The following is a 27,665-nucleotide window of genomic DNA, read 5'->3' as shown; positions in this document are numbered from 1 at the left end:
GCTGCGATGAACGACCTCGTGTGCATGTGTTTCCTTATTTTTGGAGGTGTGCATTCAGGGTAAACTCCTACACTGGCGCTGCTGGGTCCAAATGGAAGTACAGACACAGATCTTACCAACTGCTCCTCCAGAGAGGCTGACCTGCTTTGCATTCCCACCAACAATGTGTATTTCTCCAATTGCGAAAAAGGCTGAACGAACATCACGTGTAAGAACTATTTTTACACCTCTTTTTGTGAACTGTCTGTATTTTCTGCTTATTTTCCTGTACTAGGAGTTGGCAAACTTTTTCTTAAAGGGCTAGAGAGTAAATATTTGGGGCCGTGGCACCGTCTCTGCCATCACGAAAGCAGCAGACGATGTGGGAGGGGCAGGCGCGGCAGCAACTGAAAGCACCCTGAATCAAGACGAACGGAAAAACATCCCGATAAACACATTCTGGATTTAAAAAAAAGAAACTGGAAAAAGAAGAGCAAAGGAAAGCCAAAATAAGTAGAAGGAAAGAAGTAATATATATGAGTAGAAATAAATGCAATAGGAAAAAAGATAAGCAATAGAGAAAAACAATTACACTAAAACTGGTTCTTTGAAAGATAAACAAAATCCAGTGAACTCTCTAGCTAGAACGATTAAGATGAAGAGTGAGGAGACCCTAACTGCTGGTGTCAGGACCAGGCAGGACAGCACCGCAGGCCCCACACCCACCCACGACAACGAGGGAACCTGCGGAGCGGAGGCGAGACGGACAAACTCCTCCAAAGACACAAAACTGACGCGAGAACAGAAGAGGAAGGAACACTGCTCAATTCATTTGAGATGAGTATTATCTTGATACCAAAACCAGACAAAATTCCCAGACCAGTATTTATCTCAAACATAGACACAAATCCTTAACAAAATATTAGTAAATCAAATCCACAATATGTAAGAGAGGTAATGCACCATAACCAAGTGGGGTTTATCTTGAGAACATACCTTTGGCTTAATCTTCAAAAATCAGTCAATGAAATGTACTATATTAACAAACTATGAAAGAAAAACCATGTGATGAGTTTAATACATTTTAAAAATCATTTAACAAAAATCATGATAAAAATTTTCAGAAAACTAGGGGAAAAAAAGGAACGTCCCCAACCTGATGAAGAGCATCTATGAAAAACCCATGGCTAACACCACAATTAAAAATTGAAAAGTGGATGCTTTCCCCTAAAATGGGAAACGAGGCAAGTCGTGTCCACTCTTGACATTTCTAACTGACATTACTGGAAGTCCTAGACACTGCAATAAAGCCAGGAAACTAAATGTTCCTACAGGCAAACAATTTGGAAAGAAAAGTAAAATGGTATTCATAGACAATATGATCATACATGTGGAAATCTTACAGAATCTACCAAAAAGACTACTGGAATTAATGTAAGGTCAACATACAAGAACCGACTATGTTTCTACAGATGAGCAATAAACTGGAAAAAAATTTAAATACCATTTGTACAATAAAAGCATCAAAAAATATAACGTATTTTGAGATAATTTTTTTTTTTAATGTACACATTTTTAAAATATTTATTTATTTGGTTGCACCCGGTCTTGGTTGTGGCAGGTGGGCTCCTTAGTTGCGGCAGGAAGGCTCCTTTGTTGCGGCTCGTGGGCTCCTTTAGTTGTGGCATGGATCGAACCCGGGCTCCCTGCATTGGGAGCGCAGAGTCTTAACTGCTGCGCCACCAGGGAAGTCCCTATTCTGAGATAATTTTAACAAAATATGTGCAATACCTGTAGACTGAAAGCTACAAAACAGTGCTGAAAAAACTTTTTAAAGAGCTAAGTAAACGGAGAGATATACCGTATTTATCAATTGAAACATACGGTATTGTTAAGATGCCAATTCTCTCCGAATTGATCTAGAGAGTCAGTAAAGTACCAGTCAAAACCCAGTAGGAATTCTGGTAGAAGTTAACAAACTGATTTTAAACTATATATTAAGATACAAAGGAGCTGGAATAGCTAAGGCAATTTTTTAAATGAAAAGAAGAGCTGAAGACAAACTACAGTACACAATTTCAAGATTTATTATAAAACCACATATAAACCACCCCCCATATACAAATATAATCATGACAGTGTGGTATCGGTATAAGGACAGACAAAGCAGTGGAACAGCATATAGAGCCCAGAAATAGGCTTCTCTCATATGCGGTCCACCGATCTTCACTAAAGATGCCAAATAAACTGGATAGGGAAAGAAGGGTCTTTGTATTACATGATCCTAGAACAACTGGACATCCATATACAGAAAAGGGAACTTAGGTTCATACCTTGCACTGATATTAGACTTAACTCAAAATGAATCATATACCTAAACATAAAACATAAAACTATAAAATTATAGGAGAAAACCTTTATGACCTCGGGTTAGGAAAATATATCTCAGATATGACACAAAAATAGGATCCATGAAAGCAAAAAATGGTAAACTGGACTTCATCAAAACTAAAAACTTCTGCTCTCTGAAAGGCACTATTAAGAGAATGAAAACACAAGCCATAGACTGGGAGAAAGTACAATTTATAAACCTGATAAAGAACTTGTATCCAGATTATATAAAGAACTCTCAAAACTTAGTAAGATAACAAGCAACACAATTTAAAGAGTAAGCAAAAGATTGGAACAGACTTCTAAAAAGATATATAGATGGCAAATAAGCACATGAAAAGATGCTAAACATCATCAGTCATTAGGGAGATGCAAATTAAAACTATAATGAGATACCTCTACACACCTATTAGGACGGTTAAAATTTAAAAACCAACAATACCAATTCTCGGCAATGATGTGGAGGAACGGGGACTCTTATCACTAACGGTGGGGATGTAAAATGGTACAACCACTTGGGAAATCAGTTTGGCAATTTCTTAAAAAGCTAAAACATAAACCTGCTATATGATCCAGCTATCCTACTCCTAGGTATTGACCCAAAATAAATGAATGGATATACCCACACAAAGACTTGTAAAGGAATAGTCACAGCAGCAGCTTTACCTCTAATAGCCAAAAACTGGAAACGCCCCAAGTATCCGTCAGGAGGTAAAAAGATAAACTAGTGTGCATCTGTAGGATGAAATAGGTCAAGAAAGGGAATGAACTGTTGATACATGCAAGAACATGGATGAATTTCGAAATAATTTTGCAGAGTGGCAGAGGCCAGACAAAAAAAGAGTAAATGCTGGGTGATTCTATTTATATAAAATCCTAGAAAGTGCAAACTAATCTATAGTGTCAGGAAGTAAATCAGCGGTTGCCTGAGGGAAGCCAAAAAGGGCAGCAAGGCGCTATTACAAAGGCGCACAAGGAAGGAAGCCTCCAGGAGCGCTGGGTGTGCTGGCTGCAGTGGGGGTTTCACGGTGTACATGTCTCTTAAAGCTGATAAAATTACACACGTTAATATGTGCAGTAGATAATGTCATTTATACCTCAACCAAGTTCTTAAAATATTTTAAATAGGGACTTCCCTGGTGGTCCAGTGGTTAAGAATCCGTCTTGCAATGCAGGGAATGCCAGTTCGATCCCTGGTCGGGGAACTAAGATCCCACAGGCCACGGGGCAACTAAGCCCGCAAGACGCAACTATAGAGAAGCCCGCACACTGCGCGCTGCAACAAAAGATCCCACGTGCCACAACTAAGTCCCCACGCAGCCAAAATATAAATAAATAAATAAACATTTAAAAAAAGAAAATTTAAATATAAAGAATAACAAATTAAAAATTTTAAAACCTATCTAACAAATGTAAAGCCTGCTTCATGTTGACTCAGTTTCTCCTCTTGCACCTGAGCAAAGAGCTGAAAGACCTCAACAAAATCTGACCGACTGCTCAGGAGTATAAAACACTCCTGAGATACTCTGGATTTTTCTGCAACTCAAATTTGGCACATTGGAAGGAAAACTCCATGTGATTCTGATAAAAGATAACTGGAAACTGTTTCAAAAGGAAATAGTACAAATGAGGAGACGAGACTCATGCTGACATCTCGGGGCCCACACGTGGGACAGCCCGGCCATGGCTGCACTGAGCACAGGCTGCTGAGGAGGGAGACTGCAGGGGTTGCTGTCCCAGGCGGGGCTGCACTCATCCTACTGGGTCCACGAAAGGAAACTTCCCCAGCTTCTCATTTTCCCACAGTACCGTAGATCCAAACTCTGGGCGTCTGAATGTGAAGGCTTTCTCCTCCCTACTCCCCTCTTTCCCCGTTTGACCAATTCCGAAGCTATTCCTGATTATTTCTCCGCAAGATATACACACGGGCAGTTTAAATGCACCAGGAAGATACCTGATGACTGGCTCAGGTTTGCTAAACCGAAGACACCAAGGTGAGGTGCAACACCTGTGCTCTACTGTCTCAAAAGCAGGAAGAGGGGCTGCTCACCACCTGCCGTCTCTAGGGCGCGCCCGCTGCCCCCCCGAGGGACTCCTGTCGCGGAAGCCAGCTGTGGACGCTCACAGGAGGCGTGCTGATGCTGTGCGAGGCCCGTGGTGACATCGGGAGGGGCAGAGTGCAGATCTGCTTTTGAAAAACAAACCCAGAATAAAGGTGCTGTTAATTCAGAAGAGCACTAACCTTAAGCTGCTGTTTAAACCCCATTCAGCTGAAGCTTCACTAGCTGAGCTCTAAGCAAGGTACGGGGCATTCTGACTCATTTTGTTTTTCTGGTTGACCGAGGCACATCGGATCCTGTGAACTCTGAACTCCAGACATGGCCCGACAGCACTGTGTGCATGTGGCCGTCCTGTTCTGAGAGGCAACTAGACCAGAACCACCAACTACGGCACAGAGACGGTGCAGGGAACTCGCCTTTCCCAACGGCCTAATGAGGTTTTACTTAGAAATCTCCCTCAATGAAGCAGAAACACATTTTAAATCAATTGTTGTTGGAACATTTTTCATTGTGTTATGAGAAAAATTGCCAGGCTTCTATAAACTACCCCCACGCCCCCAAAAGGCAAGTTGGCTGTCATGCAGACACAAACCTTCACAGTCTTCACAGAATAAACCTACACAGATTAAAAACTATCCCTACTGCCAGTTCAAAAGTCCCACTATTAAGAGGCTGCAATCAGCTTCTTAAGGCAGAATGTATTAATGTCACATTTAAAGACAAACTATGTCAGATACAGAAAATGTTTAAAGTCACTCCTTCCACTGTCTGAATGTCGACTCTGGGTTTCGTTTTCACTGTAGGGCATTTTTATCTGTTTGGATACTGGTTGGCTGAGAGCTGCTATAGCATCTCTGCTACAACCAAGCCTTCCACCAGGAAAGTACCGAGTCTGGACCTAGCGTGACGCTCGTCCACTCTTGAGAATCGATACTGATCTGTAATCTCTTTAGTCTTCAAATGAATGCTCCCACCATCATAGATGGCACTTTGATACTTAAAATTTTTTAATGCCAATCATTTATCTATCATTTCATAACCTAGGCAGTATGCAATCTAAGAATTTTAAAAAATATGTAGAAAGATGAAATTATGTGGAAGAAAAACACAAACTCACTCTTAACATAGCAGAAAACACCACTTAGAAAAACCTAACTTTTTGACAAGAGTTTTCACAACCCTTGAAAAAGCTTGATATTAATGAAATTAGCATTTTAAAGTATGCTTATCATAAAGTTCTTCAGTTTAAAAAGAAATTTCCCCGCCCTTCCGAATCTAGCAAAAAAAAACCCAGTGATTTTAACAGTTATTAATGAAAAAAGGTACAAATGGTAATCTCAACTACCAAGTAGTTTCTTAAATAGCTGCATAAAAATAAGCAAACTACACTCAAAATAAAAATGAACTACTAGGACTTACTGGTGGTGCAGTGGTTAAGAATCCACCTGCCAATGCAGGGGACACGGGTTCGAGCCCTGGTCCGGGAAGATCCCACATGCCGCGGAGCAACTAAGCCCGTGCGCCACAACTACTGAGCCTGTGCTCTAGAGCCCACGAGCCACAACTACTGAGCCCGCATGCCACAACTACTGAAGTCCACGTGCCTGGAGCCCGTGCTCCGCAACAAGAGAAGCCACCGCAATGAGAAGCCCGCGCACCACAATGAAGAGTAGCCCCCGCTCGCCGCAAGTAGAGAAAGCCCACGTGCAGCAATGAAGACCCAACGCAGCCAAAAATTAATTAATTAATTAATTAATTTACAACAAAACAAAACTGAACTACTGTAGTTAAATGTACTGCTTTTAAACATAGGTATTTAATTCGTGTCCAAATGTTTTATGCATATGATTTTCCTAACCCAAAATTGAAAATGATATATATTTTTAATTACCTTTACCTAACATTTTCTGCCTCCAATTTTTTATAGTCATCTTCTTTCTATACTTCTTTCCTTAGCCCAAATTGAAGAATTCTCTAGTGTCAGAAACTAAAACAAAGGATGGTTTTTATAACAAGGAGAGGGAAATGGAGTATTTTACAGATTTAAAAATTCAGGTCAAACAGGTAGCATATGCAGGTTACAAACAACAGTGAGGTATTAAGCAGAGCCCGAGTTAAGATGTTTAGAATCTACTAGAACTAATCACATGACGTGCACGTGAGGCCAGGCAAGCAGGATGCGAGAAGAGCAGTGTCAGCCACACCTGCACAATCAGGAGTCCTCCACCCACAGAGGTGACAAACCCGCCTCGGAAGTCTTTACAGCCAGGGCCTTTCGGGGATGGAGACGCCCACTCAAACACATCTTACGTTCAAAACACCCCACAACCCTGGGGAGTCGAGGGCTGTCTGCTTAAACATTTTGAACTGTGGTCAATTTTTCATGCTAAATATGCTTCTATTTCTAACCCACCAGGAAGCCGTGTTTACGACAGCTCGGCAACGGCTAATACACGCAAACTCTGCCCTATTCCCCTCACCGTCGAACGCAGAAGAGAGCTTCGGGAAGCTGAACTAAGCCAAGAGAACATTCAAACGCTACCGTTTTCCTCACACTGGAGGTACCTGTGTATTTCCAAAATGTGAAATCGCCGTGACAACCAGGAAAACACATCCATCTCAAGCTGTTTTCAAGCTCTCCACTGTGAAGCCCCGTGAGGACAGGTGGGCTACAACCACCAGCCATTTTAGGCCCAGGAAAGCTACCAAAACAATCCTGGCAGGCTGTTTCCAAAGGAGCCTTTTCTCGTAAAGCAAACTCCCCAGGACAGTCCTGACAGCCCGACCCCGGCGGTCTTAGAGGCTCCTCCACGTGCCGGAAGCAGGTCAAGGTGTCGTGAGTTCTCACCCAAGACTCACGGCATGAGCTCCACGGAAACGTGCAGACGTCTGCAGTGACACAGCCAATAACAAACAAAGAGCGCCCCTGATGGGCCCACAGAGGCCAGAGATGGAAGACGTCGGTCACTTACAATGCCCAGTCCAGCCAAAGGACCGAGATCTTACAGGAAAGCAGCTCAGCACCTGAGACCCGGGCCTGCCTGGGGGAGTTAACCCACTGGGAGCCCACCCAAAACACTGGCCGGTCATGGGCATGCCTCTGATGCACCATGTTGGTTTTAGCAGAACAGCAGCTAACAGCAAAGAAAATGAACAGGAATCAGAAAACTGTGGGCCAGCCCTGGCTCCAGCACAGCCAGCTGTGTGGTCTCAGGCAGGCTGCAATCACGCGACTTAGCTCTTCCCTCCACAGCTGGAAGGAGAGGGTGTTCAGATGATCCCAGCAATACTGATGCGCCATCTGAGAAGTACACTTTTTTAAGGTACTCGTGCAAGAATGCATGTGGCCTTTGCATGCCAGCTACATTACTGGTTTTGCTTTTAAAAAAATGACTTTAAATGGTGAAAAGTTTGCAATGTTTTCCTTTCTAAGATTAATGTTATTTATTTATTTATTTATTTATTTATTTTTGGCTGCGTTGTGTCTTCATTGCTGTGCGCGGGCTTTCTCTAACTGCGTTGAGCAGGGGCTACTCCTCACTGCAGTGTGCGGGCTTCTCACTGCGGTGGTTTCTCTTGTTGTGGAGCACGGGCTCTAGGTGCACGGGCTTCAGTAGTTGTGGCACGTGCGCTCAGTAGTTGTGGCGCATGGGCTTCAGTAGCTGTGGCGCATGGGCTCAGTTGTGGCTCGCGGGTTCTAGAGCGCAGGCTCAGTAGTTGTGGCTCGCGGGTTCTAGAGCGCAGGCTCAGTAGTTGTGGCTCGCGGGTTCTAGAGCACAGGCTCAGTAGCTGTGGTGCACGGGCTTAGCTGCTCCGCGGCATGTGGGATCTTCCTGGACCAGGGCTCGAACCCATGTCCCCTGCACTGGCAGGCGGATTCTTAACCACTGCGCCACCAGGGAAGCCGCTAAGGTTAACGAAATTTAAAGGGCTGGGTGACTTGGAAAAGGTCTAGGCACCCGTATGACTGAACTCTGACTGACATCTCTTTTCAGGTTGAGGGCTGTCTAACCCTGGTATGTGGAGGAAGAAAGGCCGGACGGTGGCTGCAGCCCCAGCCCCGCCTCAGGACACCCAGTGCAGGGACAACCGAGGGCTCCAGCTGGACACACAAGGAAGGAGCAAAGGCGGGGACCACGTGCAGGCGGCAGGCCCCCTGATCGTCAGGGACCGCCTACCTGTGCCGGCCCCCCCCCCGCAGAGCAGAAACACCAGGCACTCATCGGGGACCCCGGGGGAGGCCCACACGCCACAGGGTCTGGGGCTGCCAAACCACAGAAGCATCAGGAACCACTTCTGTTACCAAAAGGACATTTTCCATAGGAAAAGGAGAAGGTGGGTCTGGGTGGGCGCGGGGGCTCCCCTGCCTGGAGGGGTCCCTGCGGCTGCACTGACCTACGCGGGCGAGGGCCGCGGGGCCTGCGGGCGCGGCGGCGGCACTGGGCGCGGCGGCAGGCTGCCCTCCCGGGTGAGATGAGGTGGAGGAGGCAGAGGAGGAGGTGGACGAGCCCTGAGTGACCTGCTCGAGCCAGGGCTCGACGCTGGGATGGCTCTGGAGCGGAGCGGAGGCGAGTTGCCCGGGTCGCCGTAAAGAGCCCTCATCTTCTGAGGCGGACGACGTGTCTGTGGTCAGAATAATGAGGACAGGCATGAGGGGGGGCGTCCTCCAGGGCGGAGTCCCCACCGGCCCCAGCCGGCCCGTGCCCTGGGCCCCTGCACAGCCGCGCCCGCACGTCCAGAAGGGCCTGCGTCTGACCGAATGTGAGCCCCGCGGGGCAACTCAGGAACTGGCTTCACCCCGGACTCCCCCGGAGGGCTCAGTCTCGGGGCGCCACACCCGGAGCGCAGCCAGCCCCAAGCCTGACGGCTTCAGCGCGTGCTGTGGGGCCCCGGGAGTCCACCCCAAGGGCACCTGTGTCCCCTCAGCGGACGTGACTGAGCTCTGAAAAGAACCCCTGCCTGAGACCACCGCCTCGGGCAAGGAAACTGATGTGAGTTCTGGTTTCCTCCAGTCAGCACGACTGCATTTTATCATGGGTTTCACAGTTATCAGTATGTTCTTTAAAAACTGGGTAGTATCTATGGTTATATTCAGTAGAAACAAGAATTTGACGGCCATTTCTAAGACTTTTTTCAACAACATAAACTTCTTTTTTAAGTGAGGAAGCATCACCAAAACACTACGCTTATCTTGCAGACCTGGTGTGTTTGGTTTTTTACCATGTCTTCAAACCAAACACGCGCGTCGCCAGTTTCATGACTTAAATAACCAGACAGGCGGCAGCAGCCTCGCGCTCTCAAGCACCTGGACAGGGTTTTCGAAGAAACTTAAGACATACTAACTATCCTGAAGAGAGACCCCACGTAAAAGCTTTCATTTCTAATGGTCACAACAAAACCACAATAGCAGAATAAATAAAAAACCCTCCAAATAGCCTTATTCTTTCCCATTTAAGGCCTGGTAACAACGTAACAAGTAACAGCTAATGAGATGAGAATAATTTTAGAATTCTGAACTCAGGGAACTCTGTCATCCCACGAAGCACGTTCTCCAGGTTCCTCTCTTTACTAAAAGACACAAACTGCATCTTAGTGAAAACATTAAAATCTACACAGATGTCCTGTAGGAAGCAAGCCTACACCCACCCCCCCACACACACACACACTCTTCACTATGGTCGGAGGCTGTGCCACCCCAACGGGAAACCCCTCCCAGGCCACCGTGACCCTGCCCAGTACCTGGGGGTGTGTAGGCCTCCACGGACGTGTGCGTGAGGACGGAGCGCCTCTTGGAAGGCATGGGCATCTTCCTCTCTTTGTATTTGGCCAAAGCTGCCTGCACAGCCTCGGTGTGAACATCTGCACGGAAAGAACAGCAACAAAAACATGTGTTACTAGATTCCTTATGAAGTAACAAAACCATGGTCCACGTTTTTATTTGTTTTCACTGAGTGTAAAAGGAACACAAACTCGGCCTACACGTGGGTCCCACACATTGGTCCTAGATTTCCATAAATATTTCTCGGCTTGTAGATTTGACTTTGGAAATATTTTCAGATTTAAATCAAAAAGAAGAAATCCCCAAAACTGAAAATAAAATGAAACATGAACCTAATGTGCTCTGACTGTGGCACAAACCACTCCAAGTGGCGCTAAAGCCCTGTGGTCAGACCGTCAAGCTGCTGCCCCAGACAAGCCCCAGGACGGCAGAACCGCACAGGGAACGCAGGCTCTCCTGCAGTCTTGCTGCCGGTGGTCATGGGGGCCCCGCCACACTGCCACACTTGTGGTCAAGTGTGAGAGAGCAAGCAAAGAGGGGCCTGATGGCCTCACTCCATCGCCCCTCCCTGGAAACCAAGACACTCGTAAGGGAAAGAAGAGACACAGAGACCAAAGAAGTGAGGGAAAACCCTGCAGTCCTGAATCTGAGTGGAAATTATCAGCGTGAACACACGTGGCATTTTAGCTTTAAACAGTATGTCTTACCTCTGTCCCTAAGAATGTCTAGGAATGATGACAAGCCCGATAGCAACAAGCATCCCTGCCACCCAGCCTGTGGTCTTAAAGCACCATCCTCACCGCAAGCACCCTGAGACACGGTGGATTCTAGGGTGGGGGCAGGGAGCACACAGGGGAGCCTGGAGCACCGCATCCTAACAGCCAACAAGTACATGGCCCAGTGACCCAAATGCCGGAGCCGATGTGGAGACGCTCCCAAAGGCTCATAAAGATGGGGCAGTTGGAACATCACCAAGGGTAAATGCTAGAAGGACTGAATATCAACTACAATGCTGAAAAACAAGATAAAAGAAAAGAAAGGAAGGAAGAGAGGAAGCAAAAGTAATTGGCTGCCTTTGGAGGATGCCGGTGACCTAACCCATTATTTTAAAAAGAGTAAACAGATGGAAAGAATTCAGCGTTTCTCCAGGCTCTCCTGTGCCTTGTGGCGAGCGAGCACAAGTTTCTCTCCATAGAAGCAGTCCAGCCATTTTGCCACCCTAATGAACAAATGGGTCTGCCAGCATCCCAAGGAGGAGAGAGACTCAGGCCTGCAGTGCCTCTTGGTGAGAGAACACAGAACCCTAAGTGACCTGCTGGAGCCATGGAGCCATGGAGCCACCGGACCACAGCCCAGGCCCCAAGACCGAGTTATCGAAGGTGGAAACACACATCAGCCACCTGAGATATGTGCACCACATTCGGATCCTGGGTCCAAATAAACTGTTTTTTTTCCAAACCATAGGAACATTTGGGTATTTGACACTAAGGAATTATTGTTAATTATTTTGTGACAACGGCATTATCTTTTAGAGATACATGCGTTCTTTCCAGATACAGAAGCCAAGAATATTATGACCTCTAAATGAAATAACATGATCTCTGAGATGTGCTTCACAATCACATGGGAAGGGAGGAAGCAGGGGGTTGACGAAGAAGCCAAGACTGAGCCTGAGCATGGCAGGAACTGCGGGGCCTGGACGAGTCTGGGGCTCATCACACCACCAAGTCCACTTTCGTACGTGTTCAAATTTTCCCCAACAAAATGTTTTTAAAGCATTTAGAAACCTTATAGTAAAATGGCTCATAGGGTACTATCAGGAAAGATGAAAAATTCACACCTAGGCGTATTAAAATAAAATTTACAAATATCAAAGACAGCCAGTCAATCCTAAAAGCTTCCAGAGAGAAAGAGCAAATAATCTTGAAGGATAAGGAAACAGACTGACTTTACTCAATAGTAACCACCAGGTGCAAGAAGGCAACACAGCTGAAGAAACGAGTGTTGAACCTAGAATTTAATATCCAGCCAAAGTATCATTTAAACTTGAGGGTCTAATAAAAATACTCCCAGACATACAACCGAAAACACTCATGAAAGACAGTGCTCAGGAGAGAGACAAACCTAGGAGCCCCTGCAAGAGACCTGGCTGTGACTGTGAGCACACACCTTAAACGTTACTGCCGCCTTAGAAACAAACAAAAACCTAAGTACAGATAAGACAACCAACAACTAAAAATCTAGACAATGTCAACATTACAGGGTATAAAGCAATAGATCCAAGAAGCTCAACAAACCCCAAGCACAAAAAAACAAAGAAAACTACACCAAGGTACCTCATAATCAAGTCACTCAAAACCAGTGACAAAGAGAAAAATCTTAAAGGTACCAGAGGGAAAAAAGGCACAGTATATACAAGGGAACAACTGTAAGGAATAAACTTGGAGGAATAACACTACTGATGTGAACAATGATTGTTAAGCTACAATCATTAAGAGAGCTGGCTCTGCCATACCAACAGACGAATACATCAACAGAATAGGACAGAGTCCAGAAAGAGAGTCACACATGCGCGCGACCGCTTTTAGACAAAGGAGCAAGGGCATCGGGGACAACGGGATTACCACATGCAAAAAAGTAAGCTGTGTGCCATACCTTGAATCATACTAAAATTAACTAAAATCTAAATCACAGACCTAAAGGTAAAACCTAAAACTAGGGCTTCCCTGGTGGCGCAGTGGTTGAGAGTCTGCCTGCCAATGCAGGGGACACGGGTTCGAGCCCTGGTCTGGGAAGATCCCACATGCCGCGGAGCAACTAGGCCTGTGAGCCACAATTACTGAGCCTGCGCGTCTGGAGCCTGTGCTCCGTAACAAGAGAGGCCGCGATAATGAGAGGCCGCGATAATGAGAGGCCCGCGCACCGCGATGAAGAGTGGCCCCCGCTTGCCGCAACTGGAGAAAGCCCTCGCACAGAAACGAAGACCCAACACAGCCATAAATAAAATAAATAAATAAATAAATAATTTTTTTAAAAAAAGAGAAAAATGCCTTACCTCCACTGAAATAGTTTAAAAAAAAACAAAAACCTAAAACTATAAAACTTTTAGAAGAAAACCCAGGTAAGAATCTTTGTGACCTTGGGTTTGGCAAAGATTTCTTAGGTGCGAGAACAAAAGCACTATTCATGAAAAGGAACTGATAAGCTGGACTTCATTAAAATGAAAAACTTCTGCTACAAAAGCCACTGTAAGAGAGTTCAAAGAGAAGACAAAGCCTTGGGGAAAATATGAGCAAAGCACATTAATGATAAAGGTCTTGTTTTCAGAAAGTAAAGAATGAGAACCAGATACAGTTCACAAGGGCAGAAAGCAGGTCATCAACGTCAGTTACACGGAAATGGCGGGGGGGGGGGACAGGGAGCAGGGAGATGAGGACAGGCAGGGACAGGAAGGGGACCTCTGGTGATCCTACAGTAGTAAAGCGGTCCCTGATGCACAAATCCACCAATACCAACCCCAAAGATCTAGGTAGGAAAATGGACACAAACATTTACAGAAATTATTCTAATGGGGGAAGGAAGATTTAGCTTTCTCCTGAGATGTCTATAAGCATCCCCTAAGAAGAGAACACTTACACTCCAGGCTACATTAAAACATACTGACGGGCTTCCCTGGTGGCGCAGTGGTTGAGAATCTGCCTGCCAATGCAGGGGACACGGGTTCAAGCCCTGGTCTGGGAAGATCCCACATGCCACGGAGCAACTGGGCCCGTGAGCCACAATTACTGAGCCTGCGCGTCTGGAGCCTGTGCTCCGCAACAAGAGAGGCCACGATGGTGAGAGGCCCGCGCACCACGATGAAGAGTAGTCCCCACTTGCCGCAACTAGAGAAAGCCCTCGCACAGAAACGAAGACTCAACACAGTCATAAATAAATAAATAAAAGAACGTGAATTTCTTAAAAAAAAAAAACAAAAAAAAACATACTGTCTTATGTGGAAGTTTTATTTTTTTCTTGAAAAATATGATGTGGTAAGTTATGGTTCAAGTGAAAATAATTTCCGAATGGGAGGGGAGTTTGGGGGAGAATGGATACACGTATGTATATGTACAGCTGAGTCGCTTCGCCGTGCACCTGAAACTATCACAACATCGTTAATCGGCTATACCCCAATATAAAATAAAAAGTTAAAAAAAAAAGAAAGAAAGAAAACAATTTCCTCAGCGGAGACGCGGTGTCCGAGCAGAGGCCTGCAGGCCTCTGGTCCCTACCTGACCTGAAGCGCTCGTCCCGGGCGTGGCTGGGCCTCGGCTTCTGCTGTCTGGGCGCGGGGGCCGTGGCTGGTGAGGGCCCGGGGATCCTAGTCTCCGCTTGTAGGGATGGATCTACTCCTGAAACACAGTTTTACAGGAGCACCTGGTGTGAACAATTTGCTTTTCCAGTCATGGAAAAACCCACATAAAACAGCCCCCGCTTCCCGTCCGCTGCTGCACAGCACCCGCTGCGCGACCACGCACGCTGTGGCGGCCCCAACGCCAGAAGACCCTGAACTTGGAGGTCAGGGCGGAGACGTCAAGGTCTGCTTCCAGCCCCGCTGCTCACAGCCCAGCGCAGCCCCGCGGCCTCACCGCCCACCGGCACCCAGCCGTCCTGGGCCCCGAGCTGGGCACGCGTGCAGGCGCGGGGCCAGCTCTCTTGGGACAGCTCTCCCTCCCCCTCAGTGTCCCTGGCGTCAGCAAGCCCAGTGGGAAACAGCCCACAAAGCCATCACTGCGGGTGTCGCCAGCCGCCCTCAGACACAGGGATGAAGACGGGTGCCGACCAACCCCGACGGGCGGCCGGCCGGCTCTCCACGCCCCGTTGCAGCCCCCCGGGCTCTCACGCCCACAGCCCCAACACCCGGGCGCTCGGACGCCACGTGCCGCGGAAAGGCGTGGCGCACGAGCGTGCAGCCGGTGCGGCCCGAGCCCTGGCTTGCTGGCATCTGAGAAGAACGCAAAGAGAAGCCTTCAGCTGGACTTCATCACAATAATCTGTTCAATGTTTTAGCCTTTGTTTCAAGACATCTCAGAAAAATCGCCTCCAGGGCCCCCAGCCCTTATCACTGCCCGAAAAGCAGTAGCCTATCCCCACTTGGGCCCGGGTGGGTCCTGACCTCCAATGCTGCTCATGAAAGGCCACCCGGCCCCCAGCTCTCTTTGACGACACACAGAGAGGACAGAGGGGACGGGGGCCACGGGGGCTCCACGCTCGGCTGCCCAAACCTCCCGGCACTGACGCCACCCCTGTGACTGCGGAGCCCCCAGGACACCAGCTCTGGCTCCGCAGACAGGGAGGAGCTGCCCTCCGAGCCTGGCCAACCCGCAGGTTTGGGCGCAAAACGCTGCTCTTGCTGTTGTTTTACCTACCGGGTTTGGGGTGTTAGTTACGCAGCACGAGAGGACAGCGAGAGCCCCTGGAAATCCATGTTCAGCTCTTCAAAGTGTGAACATATACACACATACACATATGCGACATACAGCAATACTGGTCAGCACTGCTTCTGGCTTTTTGTTTCTTGTGACTGGATAAAATTTCTTTAGAGTCCGTAACAGAGAACACAGAATCTTACGTGTTACAGACTATAATCAGGCATGCTGCTAAGTGACATACATGCATACGGACATCCTTACACTTTTATTCCAAAATACAGTGCTTTTATTGAGATCGATTCATTTATTCAACGAAGATATAAAGCCCAGTGGGAAATCACTGGATAAAACAGTAGGTATATTTTTAACACGTATCAAGAGAGAACTTCTCAGAAAGGTCACAGCAATTCGCACTCCCACAATGTGCCATTTCCCCACATCTTTGTCAGCGATGGATGTTATAAGGTTTAGAATCTTGCCAATCTGACAGGAGAAAAATGGTTCACTAATTTGCATTCCCGTATCTGCTAGTGAGGTTGAACATACTTTACTGTTTATTGCCCATCCGTATGTCCTCTTCTTTGAATTTCTGTTAATTCTATCCAGCTAAGGAGCCCCCCACAAGTGACCTGCAGAAAGCCCGGGTCAGCTGGAGGCACCACCCTGGCCTGTGCTCGCCCCCCAGGCCACGGCTGGCTGGTCGCAATCACTCTGCAGTGTTTTCATTTCTAGGGAGACAATCATAACCTGTTTTTCTTCCAGGTCTCCTATCTTGTAACCCCCACTCAAAGGTTATTCAAATGTTCTCCGGAGTTTTGTAGTATTTTATAATTACAAACATATTTAGAGCTTTAATCCTTCTAAAGCTTAACGTTCGCTAATGGTGGAGAGGAAGAGTGTCCCACTGTTGCCTCCAAAGGGATGGCGCCAGTTACTAAATAAATCTTCCCTCCTTTGAATTGTCCTGAATCGTTTCTAGACGCCCCTCTCTTACACTGTTGGGCCTTCCACACCGTCCACCAACACCCTCCGGTTGGGTCTATCAAGTGCACACGAGCGGGTTGAACACCATGAAGGCCAGGCCTTTCTCACTGGTGCCCCTTCCCAAAAATGTACTGGCTACTTGCAGAACTTTTCTCCTTCAAGTAGGTTATTACTTCCAATGCCAGGTTTCAGGAAAATTAAATCAGTCACTGGTATTCAGAATGGACTACATTTTGTTCACACATTAATTTGGAAACTACTACTTTTATGATATTAAATTTTTCCATTTAGGATATTGGTATATTTCTTCATATTTTAGGGTCTTGGTTATTTCTTTCAAACGGACTACATGATCCTAACATAGGTCCTGTGGCTTTCTTGCTAAATGTATTAAAAACATTTGATAGTTTATTGCCATTACAAACGTGAGTTGTTTTATAAACAGAAATATTGCCAGAGAAAACTTATTGATTCTTGCACATTTGTCTTCTATCAAACCAAAGCTCTTACTAATTCTAATAGCTAAGTAAGGAGTCACCTAGGTGTTCAAGGTATCAAATAACAGCACCTGTGCAAGGATGGCATGCTGTGCTCTCTAACCCTCGCCTGCCTTGTCTGTCTGTGACGCTGCACAGGCACTGGCCACCCCGACGGAGGGCCTGGGAGTGGCATGGCGGGCATGGCTGCCCCTGAGGAAAGGAAGTACGATGGCACATGGACGCCTCGTTGGACAGCTGCTGTTGATGCCTGGCAAATGGGCTTCAAGATGTTGTTTTTAATAGTTTCCTCCAACTGTACTCAATTTTCCTTGTTTTTGTTTTATTTTGGATGGATGAATGTCAGTACATAAAGCACCTCCTCAGTATTCTTCTTGTTACTGATTTATTGTAAAATATATCATACCGATACAGGCAGAATAAAGCATGTATTCAGTTCAAAAATTATTATACAGAAAAAAACTCAGGGCTTCCCTGGTGGCGCAGTGGTTGAGAGTCTGCCTGCCAATGCAGGGGACACGGGTTCGAGCCCTGGTCTGGGAGGATCCCACATGCCGCGGAGCGGCTAGGCCCGTGAGCCACAATTGCTGAGCCTGCGCGTCTGGAGCCTGTGCTCCGCAACGGGAGAGGCCGCGACGGGGAGAGGCCCGCGCACCGCGATGAGGAGTGGCCCCCGCTTGCCGCAACTGGAGAGGGCCCTCGCACAGAAACAGAGACCCAACACAGCCATAAATAAATAAATAAATAAATAAATAAAAAATTAAAAAAAAAAAAAAAAAAAAAAAAAAAAAAACTCAGTGTAACAACTGCAGCAGTTAAGAAATAAACACTCATGTGCCTTAGAGCTCCTCGTGGCCCCTCCAATCTCACTCCACACACACGGAAACGCCACGCTCACTTCAGGGAAGACCACTTCCCTCCCCTTCTTTCTTTACCAGCTACAAAAAGGTTAAGAAGTGGCAGTTTGGTGGGTTTTTCAGTTTTACAGGCTATATTCCCATGTAATCGTTTTTTCACTCCCCGTTACGTTTATGAGACTCATCCTTGCTGACACACGTATGCGTCCTGCTGATGGACGTTTGAGCACTTGGCAGTTGAGGGAAAACAATGAACACTCTTGTGCACGGAACAAGGCCAGGGTGCAGGCACCCAGAGCTTCTCCAGGGCATGCGTGTCCCTGAAGGAGAGCTGCCGCTGCCTCTGCACCTCTGCAACTCTGCCAGGTCCCACGAGCTGTGCACGCCCGTCTGAATCCTCTCCAACAACCCAAGGTGGGTCATGGTTTAACGTGCATCTCTCTGACTGCTACCAGGCTTAGGTAAGTATCTTTTCGTTTGCTTGCTGGCTATTAGGGTTTCCTCCAATAAAATACTTACTCAAGTCTTTAGCCCAATTTCCTACTGGGCTTTTTAAAAAATCATGTTGGGGGACCTTCTGGCTATTTAAAGTTTAAATTAATTAAAATTAAATAAAAAATTCAGTCTCTCAGTCACACCACCACACTTCAAGTGCTCAGGAGCCACACGTGGCAAGTGGTCAGTGTACCGGACAGTGGAGCTACAGACCATTCCCACTATCGCAAAGGGCTCTGCTGACACTGCTGCTTTACAGGTTCGGAAAACTAGTCCTTTTCCTGTTATTTGTGCTAGGATTATCTCCTCCCACACTGTGGCTTGTCCTTAATCTCTTTATGGGGACTTTTGATAAAATAAAATTCTTAATTTTAACACACCCCGATTTACCAATTTTTTCCTTTACAGTTGCTGCTTTTTGGTACCTTTAGGGACTTGAGAAATCCCTCCTATTTAGAGACGGTGACAGCTTTCCTGTATGATCTTCCAAAGGTGCTATAATTTTTGCCTTTATCATTTAGGCCCTTAACATCTGGTTTCTGTGGAGCTGGTTTCTGTGTCTTACGGAACTGTGCCAGCACCGGGAGCGGCAACACCACCTCCACCATAAGCCTGGTCTCCACAGCGGTGCGTGTCTGTCTGGGCCCATGTTCTGCTCTGCTAATCTAGCTGTCTTCCCTTGTGCCAAACCAGGCTGTCTTAATGACGACAGCTTGATATTAACTCTTCGTATCCTAATCAGCAAATCCTCCCACCTCATTCTTCTTTTTTTATCATATTTTGAATCCCTTGGCCCTTTAAACTTGTATATACATTTTTTTTTTTAACTTTTCTTTTTTTTTGGCTGTGTCGCATACGGCACATGGAGTCTTACCTCCCTGACCAGGGATCGAACCCGTGCCCCCTGGAGTGGAAGGGCAGAGTCTTAACCACCGGCCTGCCAGGGAAGTCCCAAACTTGTATAAAAATTTTAAAATTAGCTTGTTAAATTCCACCCCCAAAAACTCTGTTGAAACACTGAATGTGCACTCTACAGATCAATCTAAGGTGGGAAGAACTGACATCTTTATAATATTTGTTCCAAACCTAAGTAAGGAAATATTCCTTACTAAAATCATAAAAATAATCATGGTCTATGATCATAAATATAAAAGAAATCCTATTTGGGAATGAAATCTATACCAAACCAGAGATATAAATTATACTCTATGCCTTTGGATTTTATAATTTAATAGTAGACACGTTATTTGCCCAGACCTTCTCAATAAAATATGAAACTACCAATGTCAAGCTCTAAAACCAAATTTTAAAACAGTTTGATGAGACGCGTGCTGACCTTACCTTGAATGAGTGGTACATAACGTGCAAGCAGCTTTGCCCTTTTCTTTTCATATCCTTTTTGAGTGATGTCACCTAAAACAACAATGGAAAAATAGAATTACATTTCTTCTGAGGTTCCCAAAATTTTTTAATTAAAAATTCATTCATAATGGAAAAACTGGAAACACTTAGGTCCTTCAACTGGTGATTGGATAAAGAAAGCATGATGCATCCACACAATGGAACGCTTCTCAGCAGTAAAAAGGAACAAGCTATTGATAGACAACAATCTGGGTGGATCTCACACGCATATTGCTAAGTGACAGAAGCCAGACTCAAAAGGCTACATGCTGAATTATTCCAGCCACATGACACTCTGGAAAAGAGTCAGAACTGCAGACTCCGAGGCCACACCCCAGACTGACAGAATCTGAATCTGCATTTTACCAAGATCCCCAGGTGACTCTGTGCAGGTTCAAACTGTGGAAGTACTGGTGGAAGGGACCCACAGGAAACCAACCCTCGCAGGCCACGGGGTGTCCCTGGGCCAGCACTCGGGGAATAGGACATACAGAAGAACAGCCTAAAAATGAATTAACCTACCCAGAGACGGGGCAGGAAATGTGTCTGCAGGGAAACACTTCTCAGTCTAAGCACACCAGCTGGTTTCCTGGACGACTCGGAGTGCTCAGGCAGATCCAGCATGTTTGGGAGACTTTATTTCGACCAGAAGCAGGTATTACAGTGTCCACTAGTATCTTGCACTTTGGGTGAGCGGTCTTCAACAGAAATCTTCCAGTGCTCTGCAAGCCCTCCTGGCACCCCCTCCGCGCCCCTCCTGCCCCTGCCACCCGCCCACCCACCCCAAACAAACAGGCAAAGTGGTGAGGCCAGTGCACAGAGCCTCCGCTTTGCGGACTGCGCACCCAGTCGGGCGCCCACGGAGCTGCTCCCGGTTGCCACCGACACCCTTGGACTCGGCCCTGGTCCGCACCTGACCCCCCACCAACCCCACCCAAAACTAGTCTACTGCCCTGTGGGCCTTTTAATTTGAATACGTTCTGCAGACCATATCCTGCCTTGTGTCCGTGTATTTTTACTTTGCCTGAATGACACCAGATAATAAATCTCACTCTGTTGTCCATTCTCCACTAAGCACTTCGTCTTTCTCATCACCCGACCTGTGACGTAAGGAGTACACCTAATCAATCCACTGCTGACTGCAGTGGCCCGTGGGCTGCGCTGTCCTCGTCTTACACTCACTGGACGCTCACAGACCCTGACTGGATCCAGGATACGATTGCATGATTTTGCTTATTGAGTTGCAACTCATTTGTTTTGTGAACAAATTTAAAGCACATGTGTTTTTTTCAACAATATCTACTAAAAAAATTGTTTCCTCCAGAACATATGAAAATATGTAATTAAGACAAATTTAAATGAAAACAATATTGCAACACTAAACTAAAACAGATAAATCCTCATTTTAAAGCAGAGCATTGGATTTTGCAGGATTTTTTTTTCAATTTTTTTAAAATTAATTTTTATTGGAGTATAGTTATTTATAATGTTGTGTTAGTTTCTGCTGTACAGCAAAGAGAATCAGTTACACATATACGTATATCCACTCTTTTTTAGATTCTATTTCCATATAGGTCATTACAGAGTATTGAATAAGGTTTCCTGTGGTATACGGTAGGTTCTTATTATCTATTTCATATACGGTAGTGTGTATACGTCAATTCCAATCTCAGGATATTTTAAAATTAAGTACTCATTTCCTAGAAACAGTTTCTTCTCATGTTCTCATTTCAAATGAATGCTTACATGGTGAAGGTACCAAGGAGCATTCAGAAAGGAAACGTGCTAACTCCCAGTTTGGGGCTCATATCCTGAAAGCTGTCCAAACCAACTGAATATAACCAGCTACACATTTTCACGTGTAACCAGTTAGCATGTTTTCAAGTATCCAATGTAGACACCAACCTGACACGCCTCTGAATGCGAAGCTTCCGGCCACAGACAGCAAAATGGAATCCAAAACAGACTCCAGGGCAAAACTAATGAACTAATAAAGGGACTCACATCCAAGGTTTCTGACCCCAGGTTCGGTAAACACTAAAGAGACAGACAGCAGACCAAGCTCCTCAGCCTGCGGCACAGAACCGGGAGACCCTGGCCGCCAGCCAGAGGGAATCCCAGACACAGAGGAGGTCTCCCCTGGGTGGGCACCCAGGCCCCAGGGCAGTTCTGGAAACACATCAGGCCACCTGCAGAAGGTGCCTCTCTGGCGGCCTATGGGCAGCTGTTCCCACTAGTGCTCCAGGCAGGGGCACCACGTGTGGCTCGGGCTGACCTCCACGGCCACAGACCAAATTCACTTCGGACTATAAAGGCAAAACCCCGAATGCTATCATCATGTCTCTACCTCAGCAACACAATTTCTAAAGACCTATTCTCGAAGGCACTCAACAACTCCTTAAGGTCACGGGAACGAGGACAGGCGGTGCACATTACATGTAACAACAAAGTATGTGAGAAAACCTAACTGTCCATGAAAACAAGTAGGAAGAAGTGAATGTGCTGCCATACATCACTACTACAGGATACTGTGAGTCCTAAAAAATACTCTGGTACTTGGGGTGGGGGGGTGGGGAAGGGGTGGGTATCACTTACACGGGCTTCATGATATCCTACTGAGTAAAAACAGCAAGCTGAAAAACAATGTACATACAAAATGATGTAATTCTGATAAAAATAAATAAATAAAACTATATTCACATGCATGTAGGTATATATATTTCTGTATGTGCACAAAATGTCTGGAGGGGTACCCAACAAATTATTAGTAGTGGTTACCCCTAGGAAGTGATTTATTTATTTGGCTTGGGGTGGGTGTTAGATTTCGCTTTTTACTTCATGCACTTTTGAACTCGTTAAATCTTTTAACACAATAATCATATAATCTTTCGTAATTAAGAATATATGGAATATGGTTTGATAATGTACTATGGCTATATAAGATGTTATTGTGGGAAACTGAATGAATTCTATGTACTATTTTTGCAATTTTTTATGAGATTAAAATTATTCCAAAATTAAAAGTTAAAATATACGTGAGACAGACTATGTAAAATTGGTGTTATTTCTTTTTTAAATGTTTGATAAATTTTGTCAGTGAAATCATCTGGGCTTGTAGATTTATTTTCCAGATTTTTTTTTTCCTTCTCTCTTTTGCTTTATTTTACTTTTTTTAGAGCAGTTTAAGGGTCACAAGCAAAATTGAGGGCAAGGCACAGAGAGTTCCCATCCATCCCCTGCCCCGCACATGCACAGCCTCTCCCAGTATCACCATCTGCCGCCAGAGTGGCGCATGCGTCACAGACAATGAGCTACACTGACATGTCATCGCCACCCAAAGCCCACAGGGCTCACTCTTGCTGTCACACATTCCATGGGCTTGGACCACCGTATAATGACATGCATCTATCATTACGCTACCACACAGAGTACTTCACGGCCCTAAAAATCCTCTGTGCGCTGCCTATTCATCCCTCTCGCCACCCCCTGAACCCCTGAACCCCTGGCAACCACTGATCTTTTTTACTGTCTCCATAGTTTTCCAGAATAGTTGGAATCAGTAGCCTTTTCAGATTGATTTCTTTCACTGAGTAACGTGCATTTAAGATTGTTCCGTGCCTTTTCTTGGCTTGAGAACTCATTTCTTTTTAGTGCTAAATAATATTCCATTGTCTCAATGTACCAGTTTATTTATCCATTCAACTACTGAAGGACATCCATCTTGGTTGCTCCCAAGTTTGGGCAATTATGAATAAAGCCCCGATAAACAGCCACGTGCAGGTTGCTTTCAAACATCCCTTGGTGAGATGAAACCACACCATGGTATGATTCACACTGGATGCTCGTGACCAGATGCAGAACACTCCTGCAGCTGAAAGGAGAACTTCAATAGCATCCCCTCCAGGGTCTCCCAACTTTTCAGCTGCACAGCTTCCGCTCGAACTCTTTTGAGGAATGTGAGTGAGAAACTGTGCTGCTGAGGCAGAGGCGGGCCTGCCCTCTGGGCACCCCTTCCTCCCAATGGAGTGGCGTGGCAGACTCTGGAAACCAGCGGAAAAGGCACCCTCTCCTCCCCAGCACAGTGGCTCCCCCGCCTCAGTCCTGCCTCCCCTCTCCCGCCCCAACCTTGCTCACTGTGCCGACCAACCTTTCTGACTTTCCAGAATCTAGACTGCTGTCAATTTCCTTTCAATTTTTAAAACCGCTACCATTTCCGTGACATCTGGGGAAGGAGAGTCATCTTCACCTGATGACTGGTCACGCATATTGACCTAGAAAATCCTCCGCCCCAAGTAAATGCTCCCTGGCTTGAAACCCTCTCCAGCCTGAGGGCACAGAGGCCCACACCCCTGCTTCTGCTCCTGCTGTGCTGCCTTCCTTCTTCAGTCTCCCCTGTGGTCTCCTCGCTCTGCCTTTCCCTCTGGGGTTTGAGTTCCTCGAGGGTTTGTCCTAGGCCTTCTTTGCATTTTTCAGTTCTCCATATGGGTCAATTGTTATACCAATGACTTCCAAATTTCTACATCCAGACTAGCCCTTTCTAGAAAGTGCCAGTCCTACACATCCAAATGTTCCCTGGACACCATCCCTCGGATCTCCCAGAGGCGCCTCACACTCAACAGGTGTGAAGCAGACGTGTTCTTTCTGTCCCACATCTTCAATGAAGAGACCCATCACCTCCCCGGCATTCATTTCAGAAACTCGGGAGTCATCCTCCGACGTGCACCTCTTCACACCAAGGCTGCTGCTTCTATTTCAGAGCGTTCTCCCCAGCCCACTGGCTCCGCCTCCACCCAGGCCGGCATGGCCTCCTGCCCTGGAGCACCTCCCGCCCTGGAGCACCTCCCGCCCTGGAGCACCTCCCACCCTGGAGCACCTCCCGCCCTGGAGCACCTCCCGCCCTGGAGCACCTCCTGCCCTGGAGCACGGCAGCACACTCTTCAACGTTTCTGCGCCCAACGTCACACTCATCCAAACCACTCTCTGCACGCCACCAGAAAAATCATTCTAAATCTGAGAGAGAAGTAAAGAGAGACAGACAGAGATCACACAGGAATATTTCAATTGCTGCTTAATGCCTTAAAACCCTGCCGGCTCCATCATTTGTTAAGGAAGACCTGCTTAAAATAAAGCACCCAAGGGTAACCACTCCCTTAGCGCTTCTTTAAAAACAGAAAATTGGCCATCTCTCTTTTCAAGATTTTGTGGGTTCTTGAATGCACACACTCATTTTAATCTTCTCCCCACTGCTGAGAGCTGAGGTAGAAGACTGCATAAGGTATACGTTGATGGCATTACTCTATTTTAATACAACGCCTTTAGCAGACCATACACTTTGCTGTGTTGTCCAATACAACAGCCGCTAGCCATATGTGGCTACTTAAATTTTCATTAATTAAAAGTAAATTAAATGACTATTTAGTTCCCCAGGCCCACTAGCCACATTTCAAGTGCTTAATGCCACATGTGGCCAGTGGCTACCACACCGGACAGCACAAAACATTTCCACCACCACAGAAAGTTCTACTGTGCCTGCCACCTCACACCCACAACACCCACCGGGCTGTAGGCAGCATGTGACTTTGTTCCAACACTGGTCTAGACTCCCGAGTCCGGTCCAAATTCCTCTCTGGCACGCATAAATCCTCCCGTGAGCGAGCCCCGTGCTTCCAACCTGCTCTCCCGCCACCGGCCGGGGGACGCTGTCTGGACGCCCAGCCCACTCAGCCCTGGCTCATCCTCCTTTTGTCCAGCACGTTCTTCCGTGTTCCTCTGCTCCATCCTCCTCACACGTGCCTTCAAAGCAAAGCCGGAAGAAACTTTCTTTCCTGCTCGCCTGGTCCTGACCATCAATCCCCTGTAGCGCCGACTGGGTCCTGCACACACTTCACCATGCTGCCGGTTCACGTGTCTGTCAGCCCCACTAGGTCATGAGCCTTTTTACTCAGTCTGCTGAAGGCTGCTGAAAGACAGGATGACACGCTGAGGGTCTTGGTCTGCTCGGGCTGGTATACCGAAATGCCACAGGCTGGGAGTTCTAAACAACCGTTCTGGAGGCTGGACGTCTGAGATCCAAGTGTCGCAGCAGGGCTGGTCCCTCCTGCGGCCTCTCTCTTCGTGTGCAGACAACCGCCCACCTGGGTCCTCACGTAGTCTTTCCTCTGTGTGTGCGTGTCTCTCTCTCTCTCTTATAAGGACACCGCTCCTACGGGATTAGGGACCCACCTTTAGGACCTCATTTAACCTTAATCACCTCCTTAAAGAAATATAGTCACACTGGGGGTTAGGGCTTCAACATATGAATTTTGGGGGATACAGTTCAGTCCATAGCACCAAGATTATCTGACGATGAGATAAGAATCTCTATTTCTATAACATTTCTATGACCTTCATTTCAAAACGATCCTAGTTTTAGTGTTCTAGCTGTTTCCTGAAAAGGCTAATCCTTAGCCTCCTTCATCTTTAGAAGTAACCTAAAGACACAAACCCATGAGTTATGGAGGAACTTACTAGGACATGCTCTTTTGAGTTGCCTGTTTTCAACAAGCATAAGCATGCCTTTTGACGTTTCAGATACTCAGTTTAAAGGTTCTCTACCAAAGACCCTGTAGAAAATTTCTGAAGTCTGAAAGGGAATAAAAGTTCTTTCTGTTTCCAAAATGGTAATCTTAAATCACGCATAGCCAGTGTAGACTGAAGGAACAGGATCTCTATTCTCTCCTTACGGCTGAGTGACACAAAGCCAAGTCTGAATGGAAACCCCTACATGACCACTGTCCCCCAGCGACTACTTGAAGTGCTGCCCCAAGAATCCAGGAACTCTCAAAACACAGGCCATTCATTTCCTGTGTGAAAAGTGGGAAGGGAGCCCTTGGGGGGCATCACTCCAAAAGATTCTTCATCAACAGATGACAGAGGTAACAATTTTTAGATGTTTCCGTCCCTGACCACAGAGGTTTTTCTTTGCCAAATAGTACATAACTTCCTAGTCATTTTAATACGAAAGTACAACACCAGAAATGTTAGATAACTTAAGGGTATAAAGACTGATCCACAAGGATTATGCTGGTCTCACTCAGAAGCAAGCTCACTGCAAACAAAATGCTACAGGAAGAGTCCGTCTTAAGGATGTACCAGCAGTATGTTTCCCACTCCCACCGCCCTGCTTCCTTCCCCCCCTTTCCTCGGGCATGTCATCGCAGAGTGACTAAATGCTTTGTAGGCGTTCATTTTATATTAAATAAATGGTGCATATCATGTCAGTTAAAAGATCAAAGAGAGATGTGTCTTCAAAATTACAAGCCTCTGGGACTTTCCAACTACAAGGACGGAGCACTCACCCTGGAGCCCGACAATGACAGCTGCGGGGACGCCCCATGGGGCTGCGGGCCGCATCAGCAGGCAGGGACTCCACCCCCGGCTCCCGCTCCACGAGGACTCTTCACCCCAGCAGACCAGTGCCCCCGCCCCGGTCTCTTTCCAGACTCTGTCCTGAATGTATACTGATCTCACTTTGCGAGACTGAAGGTCAAAGGAGGGCAGGGAACTGAATGACCACAGAGGCTGCCACGAGTGCACGACCCCGACCCACACGCCCGGGCTGAGGCCTGCGCCAGGCAGCTGCCCCCAGAAGGGCACTGTGCCCCGACACACCCGCTCCTTCCTGCCCGCCAGCCGAGGAAGGGGCCTGGCCAGACCGGCCAGTGCCGAGCAGGACGGCAGTCACTCTCTCCCAGGTGCTGCAACTGCCGAGGGGGAGACAGGACCCTCACCTCTCCATCCCGCGTCCTGGTCCATATGTCACGCGGGAAGCA

The 27,665-nt window shown here is 46.7% G+C and overlaps 1 protein-coding gene across 23 annotated transcripts in view; it reads right to left on the bottom strand.

The window, feature by feature from the left end:
* The window catches only part of DIP2A (disco interacting protein 2 homolog A), a 92,547-nt gene that overhangs the window by 56,607 nt on the left and 8,275 nt on the right, over window positions 1–27,665 (bottom strand). For 14 of the 23 annotated variants that reach the window (XR_014263417.1, XR_014263418.1, XR_014263419.1 and 11 more), the window contains exons 2-6: window positions 19,795–19,866; window positions 14,481–14,600; window positions 10,170–10,289; window positions 8,826–9,053; window positions 4,421–4,555 (exon numbers count right to left, since the gene is read on the bottom strand). Coding sequence is in view for 12 of the 23 variants with exons in the window: in XM_082461085.1 (XP_082317211.1) it covers window positions 4,421–4,555; window positions 8,826–9,053; window positions 10,170–10,289; window positions 14,481–14,600; window positions 19,795–19,866 (675 nt within the window). In the remaining 11 variants the exon portion in view is untranslated. Of the gene's footprint in view, window positions 1–4,420; window positions 4,556–8,825; window positions 9,054–10,169; window positions 10,290–14,480; window positions 14,601–19,794; window positions 19,867–27,665 lie in introns of those variants that run through there. The other 9 variants (XM_082461093.1, XM_082461095.1, XM_082461098.1 and 6 more) reach the window with 7 other exon arrangements.

Source organism: Balaenoptera physalus (genome assembly GCF_965194825.1).
Source record: "Balaenoptera physalus genome assembly, chromosome: 4".
Classification (NCBI taxonomy): Eukaryota; Metazoa; Chordata; class Mammalia; order Artiodactyla; family Balaenopteridae; genus Balaenoptera; species Balaenoptera physalus.
The sequence above is the reverse complement of the archived record's forward strand: the minus strand, read 5'-3'. Positions and strand labels throughout refer to the sequence as shown.